Consider the following 19,405-nt stretch of genomic DNA (forward strand, 5'->3'; position numbering starts at 1 on the left):
CTGGGGGTGTGTTTGGGGAGAAGAGTAGGCATTTTCTGCGCTAATCAGTTAATGTAGCTACATTGCTGTACACCAACCGTTAAGTATGTGATTAGCATTGTAAGAGCTTCCACGCTAATGGCCATGAGTAATGGGGAAATTAGCATGTGGCCATTGAGAAAATGCAAAATGCGGCCATTTTACAGCCATGTTAAAAGCGGCCTCAGCACGTGGGAAATCCTCATACCAGTTAGAGCGTTGGCCACATCAGCGCAGCTTAGTAAAAGGGTCCCTTTATAAATACCTCCCAGAAGAACTGTTCCCTCTAAGCTAAGCAGGAGTCCTCCCATCTATAGTTCTGCCAGTGGGGGGGGGGGGGGGGTGCTGTTTCACTATTACATTTTCAATAGTGAGGAACAGGCAAGTTCTGCAAGACTCCAGTGAATCTGCCTGTCCCTAGAGACTAAAAACACAATACTGAAGCACCACCCCCTTACTGGTAGCAAAGCAGTTGGAGGACACCTGCTAAGCTTAGAGGGAACAGTGCCAATAAGCGCTAGCACCATAACCTGAAGGAAAGAGGAAACAAAGCCCTCCCCCGCTTCAGTATAACCATAGGGGAGTGGAGGGGAAGAGGAAGGTATTTTGGATTTAGCTTACACCCTTTTCAGTTGTAGTTCAATGCAAATTACATTCAGGTACAGAAGGTATTTTCCTATCCCCAAAGCACTTACAGTCTGTTTGTACCCAAGGCAATAGTGGTTTAAAGGCCCCTTTTACCAAGCTGCGGCAAAAGGGGTCCTACTCTGGCATCAGCATGCGTTTTTCACACGCACCTAGGCCCCCTTTTACCGCAGCAGGTAAAAGGGAAGTCTTTCTTTCCTGCAGGAAATGGCCGTGCAGCAAGTAAAGCACTTACCATGTGGCTATTTGGGGGGGGGGGGGGGGAGAGCCCTTACCACCATCCATTGAGGTGGCAGTAAGGGCTCCCACACCAAACCAGAAGTAACCGAGAGTGAGTGCTGAGGAAAGGAGAGGTGAGCAAGCATCCCAATAGTGAACACTACATTTCAGAATAGCACAGTCAAGCTAATCAGTCTATACTAGGACTGGTTATGTAAGCAAGTCACCTTCTTTATTGTAAGCAACAACAGAGGCATTAAACTACTTCATATGAAGCACAAAAATGATGTACATTGTGTAAATGAGTCTGTATATTTTATTAAGAGAACTCAACATTAGACATATAAAAGGGGTACCAATTCAAGTCTATAATGACCATGCTCTAGAATGTGTGACCAAACAGGTAGAAAAGGCAACAGCAAAATCTAGGAGGATTCTTGGGTGCATATGGAGAGGAATGTTTAGTAGGAAAAAGGAGGTGATAATGCCTCCGTATAAAATTGTGGTGAGACCAAATCTAGAATATTGCATACAATTATGGAGACCACACTTTCAAAAAGATATAAACAGGATCAAGTTGGTCCAGGGAGTGGCTACTAAAGTGTTCAGACATCATAAAGCACATGGGGACAGTTGTAAAAATCCCAATATGCATACATTGGAAGAAAGACGGAGAGGGGAGATATGATAGAGACATTTAAATAGCTCTGTGACATAAATGAACAGGAAGCAAGTTTCTTTCAATTGAAAGGAAATTCTGGAATGGGGGGCATAGGATGAAGCCATTGATTTACTCACAAATTATCGACCAGTGGCCTCCATCCCATTTTTGTTAAGTTGATGAAGCGGTTGGTGTCCATGCAATTGTCAGATTATTTGGACAAGAATAGTATTTTGCATTTCTCTCAGTACACCTTCATGTCTATTTAGCACAGAAACTGTAATAAGTTCCCTTTTTGACAACATTCATCAGCTATTATCTGTTGGTGAAAAGGCACTGGTTTTACAATTCAATCTATCCAGTGCCATTGATTTAATGGACAAATTATGGAAATATGGGTATTACAAGATTTGTTCTAAATTGGTTTCAGGGATTTCTGGAGCAACGGTCTTACGGCAAATAGCTTCTCAGAAAAAATGGACTAATCTACATGGGGTCCCTCAAGGTTCTCCACTATCATCATTACTTTTTAATATTTATCTACAGTCACACTGCTTCAAACTAGAAAAGAAGGGTTTTGTAGTTATATCTATGCAGATGATATAATGGTTTTAACCTCCTGAATTAACATAATTTCTTATAAGACCGACTGAATGGGAATTATTACTTTTTTGGAAAGGTGAATGATGATTCACAAATTAAAAGTGAATACCAATAAAACAAAATTTTTATTTATTGATAATGCTTTGAGCGAAGATGAGACAAGTATGGTGATCAAAAATATAACTTACCAGTTTTCAACATTGGTTTGAATCTTGGCAGTTTATCTAGATTCTAAATTTATACATTGCAGACTCAAATTAATACATTAATCCAACGAGCTTTTTTTTACCATGCACAAATTACGAAGAGTATATAAGTATTTTGAACAAGATCAATTTTGTTGAATCATACAAATTTATCCTGGTTGTTCCAAGCAGCTGTTGACAAAACTGCAGACTATTCAAAACACGGCCTTATGATTGATCTATTTATTTAAAAAATCTGATAGCATTTCTACTATATATATATGCAGGTTCACTGGCTTCCAATATACACTAGAATCTTATTCAAATTTCTCTGTTTGACTTATAAGGCAGTGTTTGGGTTACCCCCCTCATATCTGGTTAATCATTTTGTCTTTTCAACTTCAGTGAGAGATGTACGAGCTTTCAAGCAGCAAGATTAGACAAGATTAGATAAAACTATTTTGAATTTTATGCGTTCTGCTTTAGATTACAGGCATTTTAGACATAGATTAAAACACAGTTATTTAGAAGATTTGTGTTAAATTCTGTAAACTAATAATTACTGGTTGTTCTATTTTGTTACTGATTTTATAGTTAGTTTTTAAGTTGATTATACTTCTGTTAAAATGTAACTTTGTTAACTTCTGCTAATTTCCATTATATGTTATTGTTAATTTCCAGATCTATTTGTAGTAATCTGCATAGAACCAAAAGGTAGATAGCAGGACTATAAGATATTGTGTTATGTTATGAAGGTGAAAGTAGAAATGGGCCCAATGAAGATCAGGTGGCTTAGAGGAAGGGTGGCTATCCCGAGAGCAGTAGTATACCAGAACATCAAGGCCAGAAGTCACAGCCAGCACTAGAGCGTACCCTGCCACTGTGATATTTTTTAGTACCAAGGGAGCTGATGCAGTGGACCTCCGCACAGAAGAACCATCACCCTCATGCCTCAGCCTAGGCAGAAAACCTGCTGCTGATGGATCCTGGGGGCGAGATTGCTGATACGCCAGGTTTTATGGAAACAAATGACGTGAGGTAGGCTGGTATGAAGGAGAATGGGTAGAGAGGCCAGATATAGTGAACAGGAAGATGGTGTGGGATAGAGAATGATGGCTCTCGGTGTAAAATTAAAGCAACAATACAAACTGACTAAAAGCTAAGAAAAAAATAACACAAAAAATAAGTTAAAATAGAACAAAGAACAAAACAAAAACAAGGAGAAAAAGTGGGTAGAGTTTTCCTTGGTTCCTAAAAAAACTGTTTTTGTAAGTAGAAATATTCCAGCCCTGACAGTGTGTGATGTGGTCCATCTGTCTGTGTTTCTGCCATGTAGTAATGGCTCGTAATGGTTTACTCTTACGCATGACAATCATGAATCTTCTTCATGGGATTAGCACAAGCAGTGAACTTGAGAGAATACATGCATTATGCCGAAAAGCCTCTTTTTTGAGTTCTGAGTATGTTAAGTGGTGGAATTTATGTTTTCTATTTGGGTGTGGTGTGCCTGCCTCTGCGCTTTTCTGGTTGTGGTGTGTCTATGTTCATCTTCTGCTTTTAGTAACAGAACAAAATGGGATTTGGAACCACTGTCAGGCAATGGCAACCAATTCAGCAGTTATTTGGGGGTCAAACACAGTTAAAATTTAGATAGATATGAACGACCTCGCCCAACTTTAGGGTGGGGGCCACCATCTAACTGCATGGATGAAAGGGATCAGAAAGGGTGTGTCAAACGTTTTGTAGTTATATCTCATCTCTGGCAATGTAACAGAGATGAGGTATGCTTTATTAGGCACAAGCCTGGTAGATGTGTACAGACAGCTGCATTTTTTCATCAATTGAGCACGTTAGCATTGCTGGTGTAGGACATTTCAGCTGTCACACTTTTGTGTATCTTCATGATCCACATTTTTGGCAAATGAAACAATATTCTAGGGGTTTTGAACTTTCTGAAAATGAAAATCTGCAAACAAGCCCAAGCTGCATTTCATATTGCAAACTACTTAATTCAACATTGTTTCAAAACAGAGAAGTATTTCAAAGGAAACACCTACATACCCAAGGAAGTAGCACTTGTTGTGTCTGTCTGTTCTTCGGTTTCAACATTCAGAAGATCGATCTTTGAATTTAAGCCTTCAACTTCATTTCTTGCACTGTGCATGTAAAGGGAGGTAGGCAGTCTGCTAGATGGAGGCTGTAATCCAGCACTGTTCATATCATGGTCATATGTATCTTCAGGTTGTGTATACAGATAGCACTCAGTTTTCCTTTGGTAATTAGATTCATCAGGATCAAGGTCAACCTCTTGATGGTCAGAGCTGTAGACTTTAAAAATATATATATTTATTAAACTTTGAAGAAATGTTACCATAAGAATCTTCTTATGACAAAACATTTAAACAAATCTTACCTGCATTGCATTCTTGTAATGCATCAGGGCCATATATATTCCCTTTTAAATACAGAGTCTCTGGTCGCTCCAAATATTGGCATAAAAGTGGATCTGTTACAGTCTCCAATTCTGTCTCACTTCCATTGTCCAGATGACAAATGCCTAGTAAGATTAAAGATCAAATTATGAACAAAAAATACAGCCACAAAAACAGACTATAACAGCTATGGAAAATCAAATTGTTATCTAGCCTACCCATCTTCTGAGTATTTCAGACTCTACTTAATACCTGTTTTTATCTTTTCATCCTGCTTTCTAGAATTTAAATACCATTATTGTCCATGCCACCCATTCCATGCATCTATCCATCTAGGAAATAAATTAAACTTGGTAACTAGACTAGCCATGAAAGCCCATTTTAAATAGGTCATTAAGACAGGAATTCAGATGTCCAGGTTGCGGCGAGGATGTGTTCAGGTCCCACTGTACTTTACAAAAGGCTCCGCTGAATGCAGAAGGCCACAGCTGCATCAATGCATCCAAGCTGTCTGATGAAATGGGAGGGGGGGGGGGGGAAGGGGGGATGGCCATCACGTTAATGATAGGCCTACTCCACTAAGCTATAATAAGAGATTGTGATTTCATAACCCATTCTCTGTACTCACCAATGCACCAGGAAAGCGTTCTACAATGGCCCCATACCCAGATGACCGAACCTGTTCAAACTTCGCTCCGCTCACCGTTGAAACAGTTACTCAAGCGATCACTAGGTTCTCCAACACTCACCGTAAACTAGATACCTGTCCCAGCTACCTAATAAAATCCGCCCCTGACTGCTTCATAGCAGACCTCACATCCCACCTAGATTACATGCTTCAACAAGGCCTCTTCCCTAAGAACAATGGCAATATCCTACTCACCCGAATACCAAAAGATACCAAGAAAAAAAAACAAATGAAACCACTAACTACCGCCCAGTAGCATCTATCCCACTAGTAATCAAACTGATGGAAAGCATGGTAACCAAACAACTTACTGATTATATAAACAAATTCTCAATATTACACGAATCACAATCAGGATTTCGCCCCCTCCACAGCACTGAAACCGTACTAATTACTCTCCTAGCCAAATTCAAGCAGGAAATAGCAACAGGCAAAAGCATCCCTCTCCTCCAATTCGACATGGTAAACCATAATATACTACTAAGACTACTAGATCACTTCGGGATTGGTGGATCAAGGTTTCCTAACCACAAGAACATATCAAGTGAAATCAAATTCAAACATATCATCACCGTGGAAAGCAGACTGTGGAGTACCTCAAGGATCACCACTATCACCGATCCTCTTCAACCTAATGATGACCCCACTAGCCAAGTCCTTATTCAACCAAGGCCTTAACCATTTCATCTACACAGACGATGTAACAATATATGTTCCTTACAAACACGAACTGACAGAAACCACCAACAAAATCAAGCTCAGCTTGAACATCATGGACTCATGGGCAAACGCATTTCAATTAAAACTCAATAAAGAAAAAACACACTGTCTCATCCTCTCATCCCAACACAGCGCGGACAACCCCACAAGTATCAACACCCCAGATTACACCCTCCCTATCTCAGACAGCCTGAAAATCCTCGGCGTTATAATAGACCGTAACTTAACACTAGAGAGCGAAGTGAAATCTACAACAAAGAAAATGTTCCACTCAAGGTGGAAACTCAAACGCGTGAAACCATTCTACCCGAGGGAAACATTTCACAACCTGATACAATCAATGGTACTAAGCCATGTAGTCTACTGCAATGGAATTTATGCAGGATGCAAAGAACAAGCCTTAAAGGAACTTCAGACTGCTCAAAACACGGCAGCCAGGCTTATATTTGGAAAAAAGCAATTTGAAAGTGCAAAACCCCTCCGTGAAAAACTACACTGGCTCCCAATCAAAGAACGTATTGCCTTCAAAATTTGTACCCTGGTTCACAAAATTATATGCGGTGAGGTCCCGGGATGCATGACAGACCTCATTGACCTACCAACCAGAAACATATCCGAATCAACATGAACATATCTAAATCTGCACTACCCAAGCTGCAAAGGACTTAACTACAAATTAACCAACGATTCCAGTTTTTCGTATTTTTCGGACTATAAGACGCACCGGACCATAAGACACACCTAGGTTTTAGAGGAGGGAAATAGGAAAAAAAATTTTTTTCCTTTTTCCCTCCTCTAAAACCTAGGTGCTCCGGTGCGTCTTGTCCGAGTTCGTGATCGCCCTCCCCTACTCACGTCAGCGATGTTCCCTGGTGGTCTAGTGACGTCGGGACAGGAAAGAGCCCCCTCTTTCCTGCCCAGCGCGCTGCTCTCCGTCCTCCTGTATGCTGCCTGACGGTCTCGGCGATATTCAAAATGGCCACCGAGACTCTCCGCGGCCATTTTGAATCTCGTCGAGACCGTCAGGCAACATATAGGAGGATGGAGGACGGAGAGCAGCGCGCTGGGCAGGAAAGAGGGGGCTCTTTCCTGTCCCGACGTCACTAGACCACCAGGGAACATCGCTGACGTGAGTAGGGGAGGGCAATTCCCGAACTCGGGGGGAGGGCGATCCGGAATCGCTACCTTCGGACTATAAGACGCACCCCCCCATTTTCCTCCCAAATTTTGGGGGAAAAAAGTGCATCTTATAGTCCGAAAAATACGGTAAGCACACAACTGTGGAATACATTACCAAAAGCTTTGAAAAAAACGTACAACCACTTAAACTTCCGGAAATCACTAAAAACTAACCTGTTTAAAAAGGCATACCCTACCAATCCAACTTAAATGCCTGATCTCTGCAACACTACAAACTAAAGTACGTAATGGACACAACACAACTCTTCCGCTGACTGTTCCACATGAACTTTATTTTGCCACAACATCACTTTTTATTTGTTCACAGCGGAGTCTGCGAACGCATCTCCGGTACAATGTAAGCCACAATGAGCCTGCAAATAGGTGGGAAAATGTGGGATTCAAATGTTTGTAATTCAAACATATTTCATGGATTTTATTTCAAACACCTGCATCTCTTCCTCAAACCTCATCATACTAGGAGACATCAACCTACATCTTGAAGATATCACCACAACAAATACCCAAGAATGCAAAGAGTTCCTACAACTATGGGATCTCCAAGAACCAAATTCGCAACCAACTCACACCAAAGGACATACATTAGATATCATTACCCACAAATTTGATAACAATACAAACCTTATATTAACAGATACCAAATGGACACCTGTACTGTGGTCAGACCATTACAAAGCACATATTACCCTCCTATGGAGATTGAAAGACACAACAAATAAACAAACACAAAAAACTTACACCACGAGAGGAAAAATAGATCCAGTAAAATTCTGGCAACAGATCTACCACGACGAATGGACAATAAAGGCAGACACAATCCAATTCCTCTCAGAATGGGACAACAGATGCAAATCAATACTAGACATCATTGCCCCAATCCAAACCAGAACTTCGCACAGAAAGAACTCAATTCCATGGTTTAATGAAGAACTGAAAAAACTCAAAACACAAGTCAGGAAATTAGAACGAGCGTGGAACAAAAAGAAAGACGAACCCACACTTAATGCTTGGAAACAACTCTGAAGGAAATATAAATATAGCATAAGACAATCCAAAAGACTAAATTACAAAACTGAAATTGGACCAAATTACAAAGACACACACAAACTCTTCCAACTCGTGAATAAATTGTTAGACACCACACCAGTCACGAACAACAGCAAAGACACACCAGAAGCTGATAACCTTGCGAAGTACTTCAAAGAGAAAATCATACAACTGCGACTCAAAATACCTGTCAGTTCCATCGAATACACCACACTCCTAGACTGCCTAGACCCAGACCCCGGAGAAAACCCTGCAGATAGGATCTGGACTGAATTCTAATTACTATCAGAGGATCTCATCTCACAAATACTTAAAAGATTCACCAAATCTCATTGCAAATTAGAGGTATGCCCAAATAACCTTATGAAATCAGCCCCTCAGCAATTCATAACAGACCTAATGAACCACGTCAACTTTATGCTACAAAATGGACTCTTCCCAAGGAAGAAAGGAAACATTTTACTCACCCCCATACCTAAAGACGCTAAGAAAAATGCCAATGAATTAACCAACTATAGACCAGTAGCATCCATTCCCTTAATCACCAAAATAACAGAAGGGCTGGTGACCAAACAACTCACAGAGTATATAGACAAGGTCTCAATACTACACAACTCCCAGTCAGGATTTCGCTCTAACCACAGTACTGAAACCGTACTAGTTACGCTCATGACCAAATTCAAAAAAATGATAGCAACCGGCAAGAACATACTAATTCTACAATTCGACATGTCAAGCGCCTTCGACATGGTTGATCATGGAATTTTATTACACATTCTCGAATACTTTGGCATCGGAGGCAAAGTTCTCAATTGGTTTAAGGGGTTCCTAACTACACGCTCATATCAAGTGACAACAAACTCGACTACATCAGCCACATGGATACCTGAATGCGGAGTTCCACAGGGATCCCCCCTCTCACCGACCATATTCAACCTAATGATGACACCCCTGGCCAAACTACTATCGATGCAAAACCTCAACCCGTACATATATGCCGACGATGTAACGATCTTCATTCCATTCAAAAAAGACCTAAGTGAAATTTCCAATGAAATCAACCAAAGTCTACATATCATGCATTCTTGGGCTGATGCATTTCAGCTGAAACTTAACGCAGAAAAAACCCAGTGCCTAGTACTCACCTCGCAACACAACAAGGACAAATTTACCACCATCAACACACCAAAACTAAATCTACCAATCTCGAATACCCTAAAAATTCTTGGAGTCACCATCGATCGGCACCTAACACTTGAGAATCATGTGAAAAACACTACCAAAAAGATGTTTCACTCAAACATATAAATGGCGAGTGTCGTACTCACTCGCAAATGCGCAGTAGAGACCCTCTCTGCCCCGCCCCTGCATCAATACGTTATGATGGGTCGGAACAGAAAGGGTCTCTACTGCGCATTTGCAAAGGACGAAACCGCCGTCGCTAATGCTCCCCCCACCCTCCACCCGGCCGGGCCCTCGCTCCGCTATTGCAACAGTGAGGGAACGCAGCACACAGCTCTGCTGAGCTGCCGTCCTTCCTTCTTCTTCTCTGCCTTTGTCCCGCCCTCGACGACGTTACATCACATGAGGGCGGGACACAGGCAGAGAAGAGGAAGGAAGGCCGACGGCAGCTCAGCAAAGCTGTGTGCTGCGTTCCCTCGCTGTTTCAATAGCGGAGCGAGGGCCCGGGCCGGATGGAGGGGTGGCGGCAACTCGGGGGGGGGGGGGGGGGGCGAGCTCGGCGGCGGGGGGTGCCTTGCAGCGGTGATGGGAAGGGGCTTTCAACTCCCCCTCTTTCCTATACTAGCCCGTTTTTACGGGCTCAACGGCTAATGTGGAAATTAAAAAGAATAAGACCATTTTTCCAAGGACCGTCTTCCGCAATTTGGTATAATCACTGGTACTCAGTCATCTGGACTATTGCAACTCAATCTACGCCAGTTGCAAAGAACAAATACTCAAAAAACTCCAGACAGCCCAAAACATGGTGGCTAGACTAATATTCGGAAAACCAAAATATGAAAGTGCGAAGCCCCTTCGAGAGAAACTTCACTGGCTCCCACTCAAAGAACGAATCACGTTCAAAGTATGCACCCTCGTTCATAAAATTATCCATGGAGCTGCCCCAGCCTACATGTCGGACCTAATAGACCTGCCACCCAGGAATGCAAAAAAATCTTCTCGAACATTCCTGAATCTTCATTTTCCCAATTGCAAAGGTCTGAAATACAAATTAATACACGCCTCTACCTTCTCCTACATGAGCATGCAACTCTGGAACACGCTACCACACTATCTGAAAGCGACCTATGAACTGGCCAACTTCCGCAAACTACTAAAGACTCATCTCTTTGAAAAAATTTACCACAAAGATCAAAACATGTAAAATCTCCAAATACACCCAGTAACGCCGTAACGCGTCTAATGTCTTATGATGTCTCTGCTACACCACTACTTTGTATTTCTATTGTCTGTTAATGTCTTCTTTAATACAACGATGTTGTATTGTTAAGGTCTAATAATGTCTTCTGTAATACCACTATCTTGTACTTCATGACCATGTAACCCAAAATCCTTCTGTAAAACCAAATGTATATCCTCTTCTGATTTCCAGTATCCATGATGTATTGTAAGCCACATTGAGCCTGCAAAGAGGTGGGAAAACGTGGGATACAAATGCAATAAATAAATAAATAAATAAATAAATAAATAAATAAATAAATATGTGCCACCATGGCACTAAGTCAAGTGTCTCTGCCATGGACCTAAACACTATCAGGTAATCCCATGCTTGAGGAGCCATCCTAGCTAAGAGGCCCTGAATTTACAACTGAAGCTTAATCATCCTGTCAATAGTTAATACTAATCTTCCCACCTTGGAATTTAAGCAAGCTCTTGAGGTATTCCAAAGACTACAAGCCACCAACTTGCTCTAGACAAAGCTGGACCACCCAACCAAGAATCTGCAGCAACTGAATCACTTGTGAAATGAATGCCTGACTGTCAGACTTATTTATTATTTATTTTTTATTTATGGCATTTGTATCCCACATTATCCCACCTCTTTGCAGGCTCAATGTGGCTTACAATTTGTCATGGATACTGGAAATAGCAGTGAATATACATTTGGTTTACAGAGGGTTTTGTGTTACATGGTAGTGAAGTACATGAAGGCGCTAAAGCAGAAAGACATTATAAGACATTAGTAGACAGTCTGGAAGTTTTAAGATTATACAGTTACACATGTTGATCTTTGTTATATATCTTGTCAAAGAGATAGGTTTTCAGTAGTTTGCGGAAATTGGTCAATTCATAGACCGTTTTCAGGTTACGTGGCAGCGCGTTCCAGAGTTGCGTGCTTGTATAGGAAAAGGTAGATGCATGCATTGATTTGTATTTCAGACCCTTGCACTTGGGAGGATGAAAATTAAGGAATGTGCGAGAGGATCTTTTTGCGTTCCTGGGTGGTAGATCTATCAGGTCTGACATGTAGGCTGGGGCGTTACCATGGATGATTCTATGGATTAGGGTGCAAAGTTTGAACGTGATACGTTCCTTTAGTGGGAGCCAGTGTAGGTTTTCCCTCAGGGGTTTCGCGCTTTCGTATTTTGGTGTGCCGAATATTAGTCTGGCTGCTGAAGTTTGGCTCTAATGAGCCAATTTGCAAGTAGGGATTACAATAAGGTGTCTTCCCTGTGAACAGCCATGCTTATCATCACAATAGCATTCATAAAGGTCTGAGGAGCCATAGCTGGGCTGAAAGGAAGTGCTTAGAATTGGTAATACCACCCAATACCTTAATTTTCAGGAATCCATGATGTTCCTTCCTAACCTGAATATTAAGGTACACTTCTTTGAGATCCCAGATCAGAAATTCCTCTTGCCTCATGACTACCATGACAAAGTGTGTGTTTCCATTCTCAAGTGAGGAACATCTAGCACACGTTCTTCTTTGACTTGGTGACCAAAGAACTAGATGAAGTCAATAAGATTCGTTTGGCAGGATTTTCGTTTGGTAAAGCCAAGTCGCCTCGGGTCCTGTAACCTGTCGGCTTCTAGAAAGTTAACTATCCTTTCTTTCAGCAGCAACTCCATTATTTTTCCTACCATCGACGTGAGACTTACCGGTCTGTAGTTTCCCAATTCTTCCCTGTCTCCACTTTTGTGTAGAGGGACCATATCCACTCGTCTTCAATCTCGCGGAACCTCTCCCGTCTCTAAAGATCTATTAAATAAATCTTTAAGAAGTCCTGCCAGGACCTCTCTGAGCTCCTTCAGTATCCTGGGATGCATCCCATCCGGCCCCATACCTACGTCTGCCTTCAGATTCTCCAGCTGTTGTTTATAAACTCTTTCTTCCGTAAATGGTGCAGTATCCACTCCACGGTCCTTCTCCAGGATTTTCCTCCGTGAACACCGAAGAGAAATTTTTTTAGTACGTTCGCTTTATCTTCATTACTCTCCACATAGCCATTCTCATTATCTTTCAGTCTTGCAATTCTATTCCTATCTCTTCTCCTTTCTCCAATATATCTGAAAAAGGTCTTGCCACCTCTCTCCTTGTGACTCTGGGAAAGTCACGTAACCCTCCATTGCCCCTGGTACAAAATAAGTACCTGAATATAAGTAAACCGCTTTGAATGTAGTTGCAAAAAACCTCAGAAAGGCGGTATATCAAGTCCCATTTCCCTTTCCAGCTTTAACCATTTTTCTTCCGCTAGCGCTTTCGCTAGCCGTATTACTCTCTTCGCTTCTTTGAGTTTAATGCGATAATCTTTTCCATGATCCTCTCGTTGCGTTCTTTTGTATTTCTTGAACAAAGCCTCTTTGCTCTTATTTTTTCAGCTACTTGTTTGGAGAACAATATAGGCTTCCTGCTTCTCTTGTTTTTGTTTACTTTCCTCACAAAAAGATCAGTTGCCACATTTATATCAGACTTTAGCGTGAACCACTGTTTTTTCACTTCTCCTATGCCTTCCCACACCATCAGCTCCTTTTTCAGGTATTCCTACATTTTATCAAAATCAGTACGTCTGAAATCCAGTACTTTGAGTTTTGTGCGTCCGCACTCTGCCTTCGCCCTTATATTAAACCAAACGGTGTGATGATCACTATTACATAAGTGGGCACCCACCCAGATATTGGGAACACTACCTCCATTTGTGAGCACTAGATCCAGCATTGACCCTTCCCTCGTGGGTTCAGTCACCATTCCATCTCAAGCCAGGATAGCCTACACAGTGGCTGAATTGCTACACTGTAACAACCACATGCCTGACACAGCTCAGAGCTCTTCTTTCCTTACTTTTAATACCTTGACTTTTCCCTTCCAAACAGCTTTATCCATCTGGACAGCCATGTCAAGCCAGAGGGAAGGAAGACTGAAGACTATGAGGAGAACACTTGATTCTTCCAGGTATCACCCCCATTGTCAAAGGGTAAGGAGGCAAGTCAGAGAAAAACCCCAAAACTTCCCACTCTGCTACTGTTCCCTAGGCGCTCCAGCATACCTTTCTAGACTGAAGCTGTGTGGGTTGCCCATCTACCCCCTTCTTGAGACATTTTTTACTTAAAAATTTGTAGTCTGCATGATCTACAATTCTTGTCAGATAGCAAATAAAACATACATAATTAATATAGAGATGCAGACTACACGGTACCCTATAAAAGGTAGGGTCCTGCAATCTTTTGTCCTGTCTCCTGCTGGCAGGAGGGCAAAATCTATATAACTGGACTGGTCTGGTGGGACATAAAGAAGGTGTACTTTCTCTTACCATTGTACGTCTTTTGCTTTGTATTTTATCTGGAAAGCATCTTTAAGGTGACAAATGATCTCTTAAGCATAAATAATGTGAAAGTACCTCAAAGTCTATTTGTTAAATTACAAAAAAAAAAATAGAGCTAATCTATAATATTACTCCAAACAAGGCTGCTTATAAAGGCTAAAAGGAGATGTCTGAAGACCCCAAACAATAAAGGTAGGTTATACTTGTTATTCTTGCTAAATTAAGTGTGGATATAAAATCCAAGTTTTTCATTTTCTTCAGAAGAACCTACCATTACTATCCTGTTGTAAGAAATATCCATTTATGGCAGAAGTTACAAATCGATGATGACTTCTATTGTCTGATGAACCATATCCATCCTGTCTTTCTGCTAATGTACCTTGGGAAGATAGGTAGCTGGGAATGTCTGCTGGCAAGTTAGTCTCATCTGTAATTAAAACAGACACGCACAGGAGGATGAACATGTGCCAAATAAGGAAAAAAGTTTTTACTGAAATATATCATATTAAAAGGTCTACTTGTGCAAACATAGGGCTCCTTTTATTAAGCTGCGATAAAGGATTTAGTGCACTGCAACGAATTAGTGAGCGTTAAGTGCCATATGCCCACAGGTATATAATGAGTGGCGCAGCATGTAGTGTGCGCTAATTTGTTTGCACACCTTAGTAAAAGGACCCCATAAAGCATTAAACCAAGTCAATTTTGCTCTTTCAAAAACTTTTTTGGAATTTGGATGGAGTAATGTGCAACGTAATCTAACCAACTAATGAATAACTTGGAGAACAGCACTCATAATGATCAATAACTGACATTGCAATATAAGAAACCTGCATAAAACAACACACAGTGGTTGATATTTAAAGGTGCTTGGCCATAGAAGTGCTTTATTTTTTAATTTTTTTTTAGAATTTCCATGGATGATCAAACAAATTTTGGCCATATAAATTAATATACAGCGATAGCAGCAATTCTGCTACTATAAGGTAAAGTTTGCCTATTTGCGGATGATACTAAGATCTGTAACAGACTGGACACCCCGGAGGGAGTGGAAAACATGAAAAAGGATCTGAAGAAGCTAGAAGAATGGTCTAAGATTTGGCAATTAAAATTCAATGCCAAGAAATGCAAAGTGATGCACTTAGGGAATAGAAATCCACGGGAGACGTATGTGTTAGGCGGCGAGAGTCTGATAGGTACGGATGGGAAGAGCGATCTTGGGGTGACAGTATCTGAGGATTTGAAGGCGACGAAACAGTGTGACAAGGCGGTGGCTGTATCTAGAAGGTTGTTGGGCTGTATAGAGAGAGGTGTGACCAGCAGAAGAAAGGGAGTGTTGATGCCCCTGTATAAGTCATTGGTGAGGCCCCATCTGGAGTACTGTGTTCAGTTTTGGAGGCCGTATCTTGCTAAGGATGTAAAAAGAATCGAAGTGGTGCAAAGAAAAGCTATGAGAATGGTATGGGATTTGCGTTACAAGACGTATGAGGAGAGACTTGCTGACCTGAACATGTATACCCTGGAGGAAAGGAGAAACAGGGGTGATATGATACAGACGTTCAAATATTTGAAAGGTATTAATCCGCAAACAAACCTTTTCCGGAGATACGAAGGCGGTAGAACGAGAGGACATGAAATGAGATTGAAGGGGGGCAGACTCAAGAAAAATGTCAGGAAGTATTTTTTCACGGAGAGAGTGGTGGATACTAGGAATGCCCTCCCGCGGGAGGTGGTGGAGATGAAAACGGTAACGGAACTCAAACATGCGTGGGATAAACATAAAGGAATCCTGTTCAGAAGAAATGGAACCTCAGGAGCTTAGCCGAGATTGGATAACAGAGCCGGTAGTGGGAGGCAGGGCAGGTGGTTGGGAGGCGGGGATAGTGCTGGGAAGACTTATACGGTCTGTGCCCTGAAAAAGACAGGTACAAATCAAGGTAAGGTATACACAAAAAATGGCACATTTCTTGGGCAGACTGGATGGACCGTGCAGGTCTTTTTCTGCCGTCATCTACTATGTTACTATGTATATCTGTATAAGTCAAACTACAGAAAAAGTAGTGTTAACTTTTATATACATAACTTATCTAAACCAAATTCTGTTCATGTTTGCATCATAAATCAATGGGCCCTTGTTTAAATACTGATAAACTGACCCATAGTATGGTAGGTTCAGGATGATGCAATTTGACATAGGCATTTTGTATAACCGTTCACTTGTGTGAAAACGATCAATTCTGGGACAATTAAATCCAAATGATTAGATATGGTCTAATTTCAGGCAAACACCTATATTTAAAAAAAAAAAAGAAAAAGGAGTCAATTAATACTTCCTCATCACACATGACTCAAGATACTAACTGAATCTTTCAGACAAAAAGGTTATACTCTAAAACATACAAGGGAACAACATTCCCACTTCAAACACAGGGAAAGCAAACGGGCACAGAAAAGGCACCTTTCAGAGTGGATACTTCTTGTAGTATATAATCCACAACTATAAAAACTAAGGGAAATTTAGAGTCACTTCTAGAAGATGCTGGTATCTTCTGCTCGGCTGATCGGGAAGTTGAACAGGTGGTAGCAGTCCTGGTTGGTGCAGGAAAAGTAAAACAACCTTCTGCAGCATAATAAAATCCTGTTTGAGATCACCTCCTTAAAAGGGGAAGGTGTTCTGAGGCAGAAGAATAGTCACCATCCTATGCATGCACCTACACTTTTAAGGGTGCAGACTAAGGCAGAACACACTATTTTTTAGTGGTGCCACAGAATGTTGGTCAGAAGTCTGGAGGTAGGGTAGGAGAAGAATTGACTACAAGCTAGGAGCAGGACCAAAGCACAACCTCTGATCTGCAGATTAGTCTTCAGGTGTCAACTGCTGTGCCAAGGTTATACACCAGCAACAAGTCCTGTCCCTGGAGCACTTTTAATGGGTACTGCAGTGCACTTCAGGCAGGCAAACCCAGGCCCATCCCCCCCACCCATAACACTTGTGGTGGTAAATGGGAAGCCTCTAAAACCCACTGTACCCACATGTAGTTGCCCTCTTCACCCCTAAGAGCTATGGTAGTGTTGTACATTTGTCCCTCCCACGACCAAATGGCTTGGATTGGGACGTTTCTGAGCTGGGCGTTTTTAGTTTCCATTATCGCAAAAAAAAAAACAAAAAAAACACCCATCTCAGAAGGGACCAAATCCATGGCATTTGGTCCGTCCAAACCGTATTTTCGAAACGAAAGATGGACGCCCATCTTTTTCGATAATATGGTCTGTCCCGCCTCTTCACATACCCATTTTTGGACATAAGACGCCCATGGAGATGGGCGTTCGCGTTCGATTATGCCCCTCCACAGGGCTAATTTTCAAAACAGAACATCCAAAAAGTGGCATAAATCTGAATTTGGACGTTTTTCTCACAAAAAGTCCAAATTGGTATTTTCAAAACCAATATTTAGATGTTTTTTATGAAGTCCATCAGAAATGCATTCAAATCACAAGTGGGTGTGTCAGTGATGTGTTAAGGGAGTGATCTGGGCGTTCCTAACACTTGGACGTTTTTCAGTCATAATGGACAAAACAAAACCGTCCAGGACTAAAACTAAGATGTTTTGAGTTAGATCTGTTTTTATAACAAATAAGACAAAAAGATGCCCTAAATGACCAGATAACCACTGGAGGGAATCAGGGATGACCTCCCCTTACTCCCCTAGTAGTCACTGACCCCCCTCCCACCCCCTAAAATTGTGATTAAAAACATTATTTACCAGCCTCTATAACGGCCTCAGATGTAACTCAGGTCCATTTGACTTGTATGGAGGTCCCTGAAGTAGTCTAGTGCTGGGTGCAGTACACTGCAAACAGGTGGACCCAGGCCCATATCTCCCCCTACTTTTTACATTTGTGGTGGAAACTGTAAGCCCTCCAAAACTCAACAGAAACCCACTACACCCACATATAGATGACTCCTTCATCCACAAGGGATACAGTAGTGGTGTATAGTTGGGGGTAGTGGGTTTTGGGGTGCTCAGCAGACAAGATAAGGAAGCAATGGTGAGATGTATACCTAGTAGCATTTATTTGAAGTCCACTGTAGTTCCCCCCCCCCCCCCCTTAAGGTGTCCCCTGCTGCTCTCCTGGGATGTCTGTGTAGACAGTCTACTATGAATGCTGTCTCCTCCTACATCCCAATGGCTTGATTTTGTGTGTTTTTCACTTGGACTTTTTTTTTGGTTTGAAAATGGACCAAAAAGATAAATGCACAGAGCACAAAAACATCTAGCAAATAGCAATTTTTGAAAAAAAAAAAAAAAACCCATTTGTTTTGAAAATGGCCATTTTTACTACTCGAGTTGAACTTAGACATCATATCGAAAATGCCCCTCTATACGTTTAGTGTTAATGGAATATGATACGATATTTAAGGCTGGAGGAAGGGGACTAGCTGAAGGATTGGAGCTGAGTTTAAGCAGGCAACTGTACAGAGTTCGGAGCACGAGCGGCTGGACAAACACAACTGATGAGGAGGAAAGTGACACTTGTTTTTTGTTTCTTTTAAATAATTAATTAAAATGTATTCTTATTTGTGCAGTCTGGTGTAGTTCAGGAATAGTAGCTGGGTAGTCAGTGTTGCATTGGCGGTTTGTTTTAGACGTGGAATTTAAGCGTAAGGGGGCAGACAGAAACTTATACCAGGACGGGTTATTGGTGACTGAATTTAAGTATACTGTAGTCATTTTGTGTGCGATTGGTGGGGGTTAAGTGCCTTTTACGGCTCCTAAAGAGTTTGTAATGGCAGGGATGCCTTTTCACAAACTTGTGAACCCAGTAAGTGGGTTATCAAGCATCTAGGGAGGTTTGTAGAAAGGAGCATTTGATGGAGTCTGAAAAGATGTCAAGGAAGTATGCTAGTATTAGTGGGGGGGGGGGGGGGGAGATGGTGTACAATTAAACATTTAACTCAGAGTCTGGTGAGAGAAGATGGAAGAAATGCTGGGTATGGAAGACGATGAAGTTCCCACTTCTGCAGCCACAGGTCAGTGTCACAAATTGGTTGACAGTAATGAGACTGTGGGAGAAGTTGGCAATTTAATTGATAGAAAAAGGAAAAGCTGTGCTAAATTAAGGAAAAAAAAATTAAAGGATAACATTTTTTTGAAGAGTTTAAAGAACATTGTAAGGAGACTGGATAAAGAAAAAACTAAGCG

General features: G+C 41.4%; 1 protein-coding gene across 3 annotated transcripts in view; it reads right to left on the reverse strand.

Moving 5' to 3' along the window:
* The window catches only part of LRIG3 (leucine rich repeats and immunoglobulin like domains 3), a 156,001-nt gene that overhangs the window by 2,142 nt on the left and 134,454 nt on the right, over positions 1–19,405 (reverse strand). For all 3 annotated transcript variants that reach the window (XM_030216699.1, XM_030216698.1, XM_030216700.1), the window contains 3 exons: positions 14,476–14,631; positions 4,745–4,888; positions 4,393–4,659 (listed from right to left, as the gene is read on the reverse strand). In XM_030216699.1, the coding sequence (XP_030072559.1) occupies positions 4,393–4,659; positions 4,745–4,888; positions 14,476–14,631 (567 nt within the window). The remainder of the gene's footprint in view (positions 1–4,392; positions 4,660–4,744; positions 4,889–14,475; positions 14,632–19,405) is intronic.

This window comes from Microcaecilia unicolor, chromosome 10, assembly GCF_901765095.1.
Source record: "Microcaecilia unicolor chromosome 10, aMicUni1.1, whole genome shotgun sequence".
Lineage (NCBI taxonomy): Eukaryota > Metazoa > Chordata > Amphibia > Gymnophiona > Siphonopidae > Microcaecilia > Microcaecilia unicolor.